We start from the raw sequence: 13161 nt of genomic DNA, 5'->3' as shown, positions 1-13161 counted from the left end.
GAAATTAGAATATCAAGGTGAAATATGCAAATGGGATTCAATTGGCTTTGCATAACCATACAAATTGCACTGGACGAATGCCATTTGCCTTTCATGAAATCAAGACACAAAAAAAACAAGAGAGGATATTTTCTTCTAATAGTGTTTTGAAAAAAATAAAAGGTGTGCATGTGTTAAACTCCAAGCATCAATACCAATGTTTCCCCTGGAACATGCAGTCCTGAAATGTGACATTTCACCTTTAGTTATGTGCTATTTCTCATCAGATTATAGGGCGCAGTGGCGAGGTGCCCGGCCTGAGAAGCGTGGGCGGCATAAATTCAGAAAAGACAGCCAATGTTTTTCATTTTACACACGGCCTCTAAGATAAACGAGGGACGGCGTCCACCCACATGTACCCTCAGCTTGAGCCCTGCACTAAGCCATCGCTGAGGATTGCACACCCTATACCAGCATGGTCAGAAATGCGTACAAATGATCAAAGATTAGTACTGCTGTGTCTTCAAAAACTAAATAGCACAACTGGATTAGTAAAAAATGTCCACTTGTATTGAACACTGCTAGCAGATGTCAGTGGCCAATGCATTTCAGACCCACTGACCCTTCTTCAGGACAATGCCTGCAAAAGCAGTGTGAAGTGGTACTTGCCAACATCTAAGAATACCATTCAAGACCATCCACTAGAACGTAGATCCTCACTGGCAAGAATCAGCCCGAAAAATGAGCGCGCAACCAAGCCATAATCCTCTCAAATGAGGAAAACCCCAAACATCCAGCGAGTCGGTCACGTTGCTGTATTTTTGACGTTTTCACCTGTTGTAGGTATTGCCCTGAAGAAGGGCCCAGTGGGTCCGAAATGCAATGGCCACTGGCATCTGCTATCAGTGTTCAGTACAATTGTACATTCTTTACTAATTAAGTTTTGTTATGTTAAAGGTTCTTGTACCATGCACTGTTGCCACCTGCATGGTCTCTAGGCGCTCTGGCGGATCTGTAATGGCTGCCTCCAAACCCGGGTCCGGTCTGGCTGAATGGGGACTTACCGGGACATTCCGACCTGTGCAGACCCGGTAAGTCCCCATTCAGTTGACCATTCGCCATTCCCATTGAGCCCCAATAGGGCTCAATGGGAATGGGGAAGGTGCTAATAACGGGCCCGCAAATTGCGGGCCCGTTATTAGCTCCAAGGTCCCTTAACGGGACCCGCAGAGAACGGATGGTCATACCAGCTGTTCCTGCTGGGACCCGCTAAGGGACCTCGGAATAGGGCGCTAAGGGTTTACCGGCACCGGCATCATTACCGGTGACCGTTAACCCTTACTGCCCAACTCGTAATAACCCCAAATGATTCCGAAAGGCCTGCTGCTTGATACTTGCAGCTGTCTTCCATCTTGAACACTGTCGTAGAAGCTGCCAAGCATCCTGAAACCGACTCAACCCTGTCCAGCACCAAGAACTTCTACAGCACAAGGTACATTGTGCTTCTGTCCCCCTGGTCCTTCTCCAAAGGCCCCTAGTGACATTTTACCACTCATTGCTCCCTTTGTGTTGAAAACAAGTATCCTTGAAATAGTGTGATTAATTACTTTACCGACTACCCTCCCGTCAGTATCCAGAGTGCATCCTTTTTCCTTCTTTGAAACTATCTGTCCTCTGCATTCCTGACAGGATGGGTTGTGTTATGTAGTGTGCTAGAACTGTCTGTTTTGATAATAATAAAGTAGAACATTTTTATACAGCCTTGACTACACAGTCCCTTTTATCCTTGAGTAATAATTGTATTTTCACTGTGTTGTAACTAACCAATGATGCATGACCTTGCAGAGATAAGCCTGCTGTTCCGTCCATGTTACCAAAATTGGACAAGGAGGTTTATAATTTACTTGTGTTTCCAATCTGTTCGGATCCCTTCTGGTGTACTAGAGGTGTGGGGCTGATTGATGGTTTAGAAACCGATATTCATCCTTGGAACACTGGTGCACTGGAAGTTGATTTGTCACACCCTCGTGCCACCTGACTTGCTAGACGCCACCTGACACTCCCCCCCCACCCTGTACAGCTGTACCCCTTCTCTGTGCCCCTTTGTATCCTACCCCCTGCTGTATATCTGGTCTGTTGTTACCTCTGAAAAGTGTTCCATTATGCACTGGTACTGTTCTATAACTCTCTAAAGCACTCCGTTGTGTATCTGTATTGTTATATACCTCTGTAAAGTGCTCTATTGCTTCTCAAAGCTAGGTCCATGCTCAATAAATACCATAATATTAACAATAATAACAAGGGTGGAGTTTACTTATATCTTTTCATTACAAACAGACACTCAGTCCTGCAGCAGATACAGCACTACCACTTTCTAATGCATGAAAACTAAAGCAGGTAAATAAACAGTGATGTCATCACTCTGCGACAGATCTTCCGCACATTGCGAGGCTAGAGCTTATTGCTTTTATATCAATACAAACAAACGCCGTACCACAGAGCACCGACATCACACCCATATTCTGATGAAATGAAATGAAGGCAGCAAAGCAAATGAATCCCATCACTCTAAAATGGCGGGTGCTGTGTTGTTGACATTTCTGTTTGGCGGTCTCTTGTTATAAATATACGTTCTGTGTCACAGGAGTGGCATCTCTGCTATGGTCTTCGTGTCACGGAAGCGAAAGATGAGGTCATCACTCTGCGGCAGCATGCCCTCTAATTTTCGTGAGTAATATACTTTCATGAATTGATAGTCACAGGATCGAAACAGCATTTCCCGCTGAAGGCTGAGCTATCACCTTCACCTTGCCTTGAATATGATCTCCGAAAAGCCTAACTTGTCCAATCACATTCGTTAATGTGTCCTTGTGCATGATCTGAGGGCCTTCTAATGTGTCTCTCCATCTTATATCTCTTTCTTTTCTTCATTCACACAGATAATCGCCTTTGACGAGCTGAGGACAGACTTCAAGAGCCCAATCGACCAAGGGAACCCTGCGAGGGCGGTGAGTAGCCAGTGCTCCAGCCCGGTTTTAACTTTAAGAAGTTTGGTATGGCTTATTCGCACCTGGGGAAGGGTGCTGAGAGAGTGACTTGCTTGGGAATATGGGCAGACATAGCCAGTGTCCTCCTGAGTTTCACAGTCATCCGCACCCCTTCCCAAGGTGCTGACATTTTGTATACATCAGCCCCTTCCTGGCCCCTCTGCCGGCTTGCCACACCACCCCGGTGGCACCACAACATCCTGCACCTTCCCTCCTTTTACTTTACTTTAATAGATTTGTTATGCGCAGCCATGGACCCTTGGGTTTAAGGGCGCAACAAGACAAAACAACAGGCAACAGTTGGGGTCTGTATAAATATACGGATTGCAGATTCAAGTGGTTATCATGAACTTTGTTTCCTATGCAAACAGATGGGTCTTTAGTTTCCTTTTGAATATATCTATCGATTCAATGCCTCTTAACTCCAATGGGAGGTCATTCCAAGCCTTGGGGCCAATTGCAAAAAAGGCTCCAGTAGATGCCTTCACGGTTCTACATTTAGGAATCGCTAGGAAGTTCTGATTAATCGATCTCAATGATCTGCCACAGGTTTTAGTAACCAGAGGTTCTTGGAGATATACGCCTCACAGATTTACCTGCTTGCCCTGAGCGTCCTGTTCCAATTGCTGTGCTCCCTTGTCTGCGCCAGCCCGCCAAAGAAACAGGCAAGGAATGTGTTCCCTTTTCTATTTACTATGGTGGTGGCCATATTTGCTTTTAAATTTTTGATGGGCGATAGGGCTCGCACAATACATGTGGAGCCCTTCTCCCATCAAAAAAGAAAAAAAAAGTGGGGGGACTCATTAACATACCAATTGAATGTGGTGTGACCAGAAATTAGCATATCAAGGTGCCCTCTGAAAAAAATGGGAGAACTTCTGAAAAAAGTGGGGGGACTCAGTGCACCCGCGTGTACCGTCGACTTGAGTCCTGCATACAGGGTGTACCTAAGCTTGTGGTGGTGGGCCGTTACCGGCCCTGTGCCTGGGGGTGATTGCTATTGAAATCATATCTCTAGCCACAACAGATGTCACCCCATCATGGCCTTCTTCTGTCGACCACGCTGGTACCGAGGGACTTTGTTCAGAAGACCTATTCTAGGGGCCAGGGTCTGTGTCTGTCCTGCTGTTTGGGTCAACCTAACCTCCCTGGAGTTGATGTCTTTTTGGGGATGGTGCTATGGAGGAGGGATGAAGGCATGTCTGAAAAACTGGGAAAGAGTGATTCAAGTGCCAGCCTTTAGGCAAGCGAGTGCCTGTGATAGGTTAGTAAGGGTGGCGAGTCAGCCATGTGCCAGGCTACCTGACGCTACCCCTCCTTCTTGCCCTTTCAGATGTACTGGCTTCAGGGGTGGACTGGCCTATAGGGAACTCTGGAGATTTCCTGGTAGGCCTCTGCATCCTGCGCCTCTTTGTGTGTTATTTCTAAATTTTCCCATAGGAAAAGGGTTGGGCTTGCTGAAAATGTGTACTATGGGGCCACTTTGAACATTATTTCCAGGGTCTCTTTTGGTTCCCAGTTCACCCCTGACTGGCTTTCAGTAGGTTTTCTCCATTTCCCTGTGAGCCATTCTGCCGTAAAAACCGAAGTCAGAGCAGCATCTCTGGACTGGTGAAGGGCTGCAGCTGGAGACCTCTGTCAGTTACAGCCTCATCCTTCCAGCTACTCTGACCGGTGACAGCCCTCTCTTCAGCCAGCTGGTCTCTCTCCCTTCCCTCCATATCAGCGTCCACTCTCCCAGCCCTAGGCACAGAGGGGTCAAGCTTTCCATTACTCAGAGGTTTGGCGTGCTCTGGCAAGCCAGTGTAGTCTCCAAAAACTGCCCGTAAACCAGGACTCCCTCAGCCCCCATGAGTAAGCACCAGGCACCCTTTTCATGCACGTGAGTCAAGAGCCTGATTGCACAAGAGACTCACGTGAGTACAAGGAATACTGCGGGGAAAACACAATCCGTATTCTACGCAGGCAGCCAGCCAACGCCTTATGTACAAAGGCTGAGGCTGTCCAAATGGGCAAATGTATGACATTTTACAATTAGGGTGTCATCACAAAGGAAATAGGCAGCAAGGGTGCATTTTGTGCTCAGAAGGGTTGCAGGCTTGAATCACTTTTGCAGACATGTTAGTCAAATAGAAACATGTGTGGTTATTCTTCCGTTCCCAAAATGCTGTTTTATTTTATGCAAAACAGCCAGTAGATTACATTGATGCTAGTTGTCATCCTTCCCTTTCTCACTGGTGACCTTTAGGGCCAGCTTGAGATTCCTGAGAGGCCATTTCAAAATGATGTTTGGCGCCCGCCCTTTAAGCTACCTGAGGCAGCTGTGTGGCACGTAGGTAATAATGGAAATACTTCCTGATGCTTGGTTTTATCATTGAAGGCGCTTAAGATGAGCCCCTCCTTGAACGTCATTATTGTCCAAGCATATTTGTATGTGACTATGTTCTATGTATTGGCAAAAGTGCTATATAAATAACAAATCATTATCATTATCGTATTCCATGCCCCACGGCAAATCACGGCAGGGAAAAACATGCCTGGGATAAATGAACACTTATTAAAGAGGTCTGTATTTGGCTAGCTAGTCCACATTTAAAGTGACAGAGCATTTGCAGAGGCCTAGACAGCGTAAGGTCTGAGCAGGCAAGGCCCACGGAAAATCTGTAAATGTCCCCTCAGCAGCGCTCTGGAGGCATTTACAGATGTTAATGTGGCTGCGGTGGGCCCAACTAGATTAGCTTCTGGCCTCACATGTTCCACAATCCTGGCTACACCCCTGCCTTTAGGTTCTGAAGACTGACGCCTCCCTAGGGAATATATGCAGCATGCCTTCAGGCCCGCCTTGTGGCTTCAGTCAGTGGTACAATCCTACACAAAGCAATGAAAGGAGGGGAGAGTGGCTGCAGATTATGATGGGACCAGTGTTTTGGTCTCTGCATAGCAGAACCAAGGAAGGCAGCCAGAGGAGAGCTGAAACTGGGTGATTTATTTACTGAAGGAGGGTGATTTAATTCTTTATAGGCTGAGTGAGCAAGTGATTTATTTACAGAGATTTACTTACAGATTGAATCAGAGAGAGACTTATTTGTGCGTGCAAACAGAATGCAAAGACCACCTGAGACAATGCTAAGTTATCTAAAATAGGTGTTTGGAGGTCCTCATGATGTATTATTTGGCACAGATAGCCCTTGACTAAGCCACCTGCCTCACCGTTAGGGCATGCCCAGCACTCTTTTGGCCACGCCCTGCACTTTGGCCACATACCCTTGTTAAATCCCTCTGAGGAATTCAACCATCTGCATGGTGGGTGTGCTGCTCCAGGGCTTTAAAAAAATATATATATATAAATGTAATGATGGTAGACCAACCTCTGGAAAATGTGCGGGGCTAATCCACACCATGGCAAACGCACATACCTTTGTGCTCTGGGTGGAGACAGCCTAGATGCAGAGTCAGCCCTGTCATATTTAGTTGGAATGTGACAGCCAGGAAAACAGTGCGTCCTCTCCAGGAAGGGGGAGGATCAAGCTTCCCCCAGCATGGCCAGCCTGATTAACTAAAAAAGGCTACATGGGGCCACCCTGCTCTTTTGTTCAGCCCTGCAGCCGGTGGCAGTGATTAGCCTACTAATTAGAGGGTACTTCAAACAGGCCCACATGGGGACTGGCTGCAGTGTTAACAAATGAGACAGGAAACCCCAACAACCTTTCATATGTAACTGTGTCAACCTGAACCTAGCTCCCACCCTCAGTGCCATTGACAGTGAACTGTCATGTCTGGGACTGTGTGTTTATAGTAAGCCTCCCGGTAGGGGGACCCCATTCATCAGGCAAGAGAATGTTTTTTGCAGGAGCCAAAGAGTCTGGTCTCGCCACAGATTCAAGGCAGACCTGCCACTTTAAACAGGTATCACAGAAGATCAATTAACTAGAAAGACTCTTTGATCAACATCAGACGGAAGATGGGTGGGACTTAGTATCACATGTTTCACCAATGTACCTTTTCACTTGCAAAGCATTCTGGTTAGGACCTCATGCATACAGACGATTGTTGGTAGGGACCGCAGGATTGGTTCATTAAGGTAGGGTTAGCCTACAACAATCACTGTGGCCCACTTGGTTTTAAAAGATGGCTGAGCTTCTCTTTTGGGAGATCATCTGAAAACCTTGCAAGGAGTAGCAAGAAAATCTCATCATTGGACCCGGACTGAAGGTACAGTCTGCCTTACATCTTCCACCAGTGAAGCAAGGCCAGGACCTCCAAAGAGGGAAGAACTATCCCACTGCTAAACACCTCTCAGGGAACAGAGGTAGATACGGAATCCAGAGGACCTCTAGCTGCTCCAGAACCAGTACCCAGCCAGCACACAGCGTTCCCTGCTAGGCTCTGCAGCAAGCATACTGGATAGGAAGTGCCAGAAGGTCTCTGAACCTACAACCAACAACAAGGTAGCTGCCTCCAACACACTCCGCAGCATTAGGCTGACCACCTTATAGGATTATACAAGCCCATTGAAGAAGCTGGGAGAAGTGCCTCGACAAGCATCTACCGATGTCTGCCTAAAAGGACATTTTCATGCCAGTCGAGTTCCACGAGTTGCAATCAACTGCTGCCATCGCTTACAGTAAAGTCGGGTAAAACTTTATTTCAGTCACAAGACCATAATAGCATTGCATAATACATGATAATCCATTATACATTCACCATTATTCAATACTATAAACAATAAAACCATCATAGCATTATGACATGATTTAACTCTTGTTCAGTTTCACATGCGCTAGGGGATACCATGGGAAGAGCAAATCTTGCAGCCTCAAGGTTATCTCCCTATTCATTTTGTGGTTAATAAATGCAGATGGAGATAACCTGGAGGCTGCGAGTTTTGCTCTCCTCATGGTATCCCCTAGCGCATGTGAAACTGTAACAAGAGTAATATCATGTCATAATGCTATGATATGTTTTATTGTTGATAGTATTGAATAATGAGTAATGTATAATGAATTATCATGTATTTTATGTAAAGTCATCCAAGACGTCTTGATCAGTGCTTCAGACCTGCCGACCAGCACTGAGACTATTCCTGACCCGAGCCGCCATGTAGGCCAGACTGAAACTATTCATCCAGCTTTGCTCGCCGAACCGTCTTGCCACCTGATACCCGCAGGGACTCGTGTCTCAAACTCTGTCACTGAAGCCTGCAAAGCGCCCTGAAGCCGACTCGACCCTGTCGAGCACCAAGAATATCTACAGCACATTGTACATTCTGGTTCTGCCACACTGGCCCTTCCCAGAAGGCCCATAGAGACATTTTGAGACCCACTGATCCCTTTGTGTTAACGCCAAGAAACCTTCAACTGTTGTGGTTATTAATCATACCGACTACCCTCCTGTCAGTATCCAGAGTGCATCCCTTTTCCTTCTTTGAACCTGTATGCCTCTGCATTTCTATACAGGGTGGGTTGTATATTGTAGTGTTGTTAGAACTGTCTGTTGTGATATAAATAAAGTAGATATTTTTGATACAACCTTGACTGGACCGTCCCTTTTATCATTGGGTAATAATTGAATTTTCGCTGTGTTGCAACTAACTAAAGATCCACAACCTTTAAGAGATAAGCCTGCCATTGTGTCCACGTTACCGAAATTGTACAAGGAGGTTAATAATTTGCTTGTTATTCCGATCTGTTCTGATTCCTTCAGGTGTATTAGAGGTGTGGGCCTGATTAATGGTTTAGAAATCGATATTCGCCCCCGGACCACTGGTACCCCGGAAGTTGACTCGTCACAGTAAGCTTACTCCATAAGTACACTGTGAGTTCTAGAGGTCATCAGCAGGGCCATGTCACACCTTCTGGACACTAACAGTGTCAGCTTTCCCCATTGTCAGTGCTCTATTCCCCTGAGCATTCTTAAAAAGGCTGTGCACGCCTCCTCCAGAAGTGCCCCGTCAATGCTATCACCAAGCAGTGTGCCCTACCATCAGAAGTACACAGTCAATGATACGGGACTGTAACAGTGTGAGCATGCCTACAGAAATACACTTGGCCTCATTACAAGTCCGATGGTAGCCGCGCCAGTAAAACCGGCAGGCTGCTGCCGGTCTTGCAAATTATTCCAGCACCTGGCTTCCCAGAATTAGTGTGAGCATCCTGCAGCAGTGTTCTGGCCTGGCTGCTGAACCTCAGCTACTTGAGCTTCCTTCAGCAATGGCCTGCCAGGTTACATGACCCTGCATTGAGAACTTTCTAAAGCAGTTCCTTGCCAGGCTACACGGCCCTTATGTCACAGTAGATTGCCCCTCCTCCACTAGACAACTGTGTTCACTCTAGAAGTGTGTGCTATGGGGCCACAGTCATAGCAGGTAGTACACACATTGATCGAATACCAAATTGACCTACTCAGAATTTACCAAATTCTTTTGGTCGAATTCGTTAGATATTTTGGTTAATTTTTATGAAATATAGATGTGGGGAGGGGTAAGGGAATAGGTTAAGGTAGGGAAGGGGTGCAGAGGACTACTGCAGCATTATTTGTTTTTTTAAATTCGACCAAACATTATTCGGTCAATTCTCTGGTAGGCCAAACATTTTCAATCAATTCACAGTAATCCGTCATAGGAGCCTCCCTGTGAAGTCCCCGATCATTGACAAAGGACTCATGCAGTATAACCTTCCGTAAGCAGAACCCTGTCATGGCTACAAACCCCCCAAATTATGTGCTCTGATAATGCTGTAGGGCTCTAGCAGTGTGAGCCTTCTCCTCAAGAACACTTGGCCCTATAGAACACTAGCACTGTCCTGTCAGTGATTTAGGACCAGACAGGGAGAAGAATCACAAAGATGGAGGGAAGCCTTTGCCTGACAGGGCATTGCTGGGGCCAGGAGAAAGCAGCAGAAGGAAAGGGGTATTGTAGTGCAGTGTTGAAGCCAGCACCCACCGTCTCCTCTTTTCTCAACCTAGAGCTCTTTGTGACTAAAATGTGGGGGAAATGAGCGTCCAACACATATATCAGGGTCACTTGAGAAGAATGACTGTATCACTCAGCCTAATGCACTATGAGGAGTGCAGCCTGAGGAGGGCAAGAGTGTGCTGTGGCCTGAATGAATGCACTCGGCCAATGTGAGGTTGATGTCTCTATTGACCTCTGACCTCTGTAAAGACTGCTGGACTGTGTCAGTACACAGTTACTTCACTGTCCCTGGGCATGGAAAGACACACATCTATATATAAATACAATTGTCCATGAGCACAGTCTATTGCTGCTGTCCCTCTGGGCTATGAGGTTGCCAAATACAAAAGGAGGAGCACCGGGGTCAGGGAGTGCACTGCACAGCCCCAACGTCAGAACGCTGGCTCCACATGAGTCACGCGTGCAGCAACTGTCAGGTGTCGCGAAAGCCAGCGGCTTGGCATCTCACGAGACGTGGACTCCACATACCTCCTTTAAAAAAATGTTATAACGCACTTAATACCCGAGTTTGGTTTCTAAGTATGGATCCGGGATTCAAACCTCTGTTGCTCTGTGTGGTCGTGCTTCCTAGACCAGCACGTTGCCCCTGTGCTATCCTCCGTTCACAGGTTGAGCAGCTGGTAATACCCCATGACAAAGTCTGCAAATCGTGCAGGTTTCTTCCTCTCACATTGAGGTCGGTTCTCTCTTGTCTCCTCACTCAGCGACATCATCTTGACCTCCTCTCTCTGTTCAGTCTGCACCTCGCCTTCTGCCAGATGTATCTCTTCCTAATTTTTTGGGCTCTCAGGAGTCTCACTCCTAAATTGCTCATGGGTGTCCAAGAGCGGTTTATCAACTAGTCTCTCTCTCTCTCTCTCTCTCTCTCTCTCTCTCTCTCTTTGTGTCCCAGTTCTCGATCTTCCTGCCGATTGTTGTCCTTGGCTTTTCTCTCAAAGAAGGCCATTCTCTCCATGTTCCATCTTCTCCCATATTGAGAGCACACATGGTTGCACCCTCTGTGCAGTACTCTGGGGGGGGGGGTGTGTGCTCTACCTAGACCCTGTCACAGGATCCTTATGTGCTAACTTTATTTGGACCAAGGCACCCTCCTGAACATCAGTCTTTTGGACAGCTCCTCTTCTTTCATTCCAGTCCTTCATCTGCATCTTAATTTTTTCTCAATCTCCACACTACATCCTCCATATCTATGTTGTTGTCCCCTCTTACTCTTGACCCTTCAGGGCGGTATGAGTGTAGATGCTGCTCTTCTTCTCCTCAACATGCGAAACAGGGAGACATTCCTGGTCCCATTGGGAGTCAGGCGATGGACAGCTACGGACTTCTTGACTGTCCTGTATAGATCCATGCCGGCTGCTGTGGCCAGTTGCAATGACCCTTTGATCAGCCTTTTCGTCCTTTCCATGAGCCCATTGGCCTGAGGATGATATAGTGCAGCTTTCACTTGGCTAATATTGTTCGCCTCATTAACTTTTCCATCTCTCTGGAGACGAGTTAGACACTGTTGTCCGTGACGATTTCTTTGGGCAGGCCCTCTCTCTGAAAAATGTCCTGTCGTGATGACAGTCGCAAACTCAGTTTCCACCCATTTTGACAGATAGTCAACCACAACTATCCCGTACCTGTGCTCCAGTGACATCACCTCCAGGGGACCCAGCAGTCCAGTCCCAGCTTGTGCCACACACCTTCTGGTATCTCAGTTGGATGCAATGGAGCTTGTCTGACTTTCAGCCTCTTGTCACTGTTTATGCACTCCTTAAACCTTTCCGCTATGACCCTTACATCCTAGTCCATGCCTGGCCACCAGTAGGACTCTCTCATGCATTGCCTCATCATGTTGCTTCCCAAGTGCCCCACATGGGCCCTGTACATGATGATCTTCCTCATCTCTACAGGCAGACTAACGGTATCCAGTCATTGCATCGAACACAAAGCATTGAATGCCAAAGCATGGAAAAAAATGCATCGAAAAAAAGGATTGAATGCATTTTTTTCAAGGGTAAAGGTTTTATTTTAATTATAATGGGTATTAAGTGGTAAAAAATCGGGGTTCGGAGGGGACCCCCCATTAAAAAAAAAGGAAAAAACAAATCCATTCAATGCTTTTTTTTCATTGCTTTTTTTTAGATGCTAAGGCATTCAATGCTTTGGCATTCGATGCAATCACTATAAACCAGAATAACTACATCCCCTCTCATCAACAGGCCCTCGCTCTCAAAAATGTCAGCGGCCACCCTCCAGTATGACCTCAGGCCTTCAGGAATCGCTCTTTCATCGGGCCAACCTTTCCTGACCAATTTTGTGAGTTTTTTCATTGTTGAATCGCTCGCCGTCTCTTCTTTCCAGTGTCCCTCACTCATTTTGAGGAACTACTTGCTTCTGAGATCTCCCAAGGATGCCACTATGCACTCGTCCTTTGATATTGATATTGATATTTTATTTCGATCACGCTCGTACACAAGTGTTTCCTTGAGGAAGTTGGTCGCTGTATTTCTTGCTTCGGGTAGCCTTGACATACAGTCTGCTTGGGCATTCTTCCACCCAGCGATATGCACAATCTCAAAAGTGTACGCTTGCAGCTTTGCAGCAATGTGGGCAAGGAGAGGTGTGGACGTTTTTGTCCCACCTGTGCTCAGCATGTGAATTAATGGTTTCTGGTCAGTCACCAATTGAGATTTCGTGCCCCACACGCACGTCCTAAAGTACTCCACTGCCCAGGCACGCGCTAGCATCTCCTTAGTTATTTTCTACCTGGGACAGTGCTTTGGATGGACACACCACAATGTGTTCAGAATCACTCCTCGTCTGGGTCAACTTAGCCCCCAAATTATACGAGCTGGCATCAGTAGTATTGATTGCCTTCCACAGTGGAATAAAGGGCTGAAGGCAGGGGGGCGTGGGTAATACGCTCTTTGACATTCTCAAACACCTTTCACTGCTCGACTGCTCCTGGCACCAACTGTACTCCGCGCCTTTCTTCAGGAACTTCCTCATGGGTGTGTTCATCTCTGAAAAGTTGGGAACTTATTTTGCATAATATTCCTACAGGCCCAAAAACGACCTCAGTTCTTCTTTGTTGGCCGGCATTGGTGCTTTCACTATGGCCTGCAACAAGTTCCTTTTGGGGCTGATCCCCTCATTGGAAATCTTGCAGCCTAGATA

General features: G+C 46.7%; 1 protein-coding gene across 1 annotated transcript in view; it reads left to right on the top strand.

The window, feature by feature from the left end:
- The window catches only part of CNIH2 (cornichon family AMPA receptor auxiliary protein 2), a 707580-nt gene that overhangs the window by 352647 nt on the left and 341772 nt on the right, over nt 1-13161 (top strand). The window contains exon 2 of the mRNA XM_069644884.1: nt 2919-2987. Within this exon, the coding sequence (XP_069500985.1) occupies nt 2919-2987 (69 nt within the window). The remainder of the gene's footprint in view (nt 1-2918; nt 2988-13161) is intronic.

Source organism: Ambystoma mexicanum, chromosome 2p (genome assembly GCF_040938575.1).
Source record: "Ambystoma mexicanum isolate Mex_15411 chromosome 2p, UKY_AmexF1_1, whole genome shotgun sequence".
Lineage (NCBI taxonomy): Eukaryota > Metazoa > Chordata > Amphibia > Caudata > Ambystomatidae > Ambystoma > Ambystoma mexicanum.
Note: the sequence above shows the minus strand (reverse complement) of the source record. Positions and strands in the feature narration are given on the sequence as shown.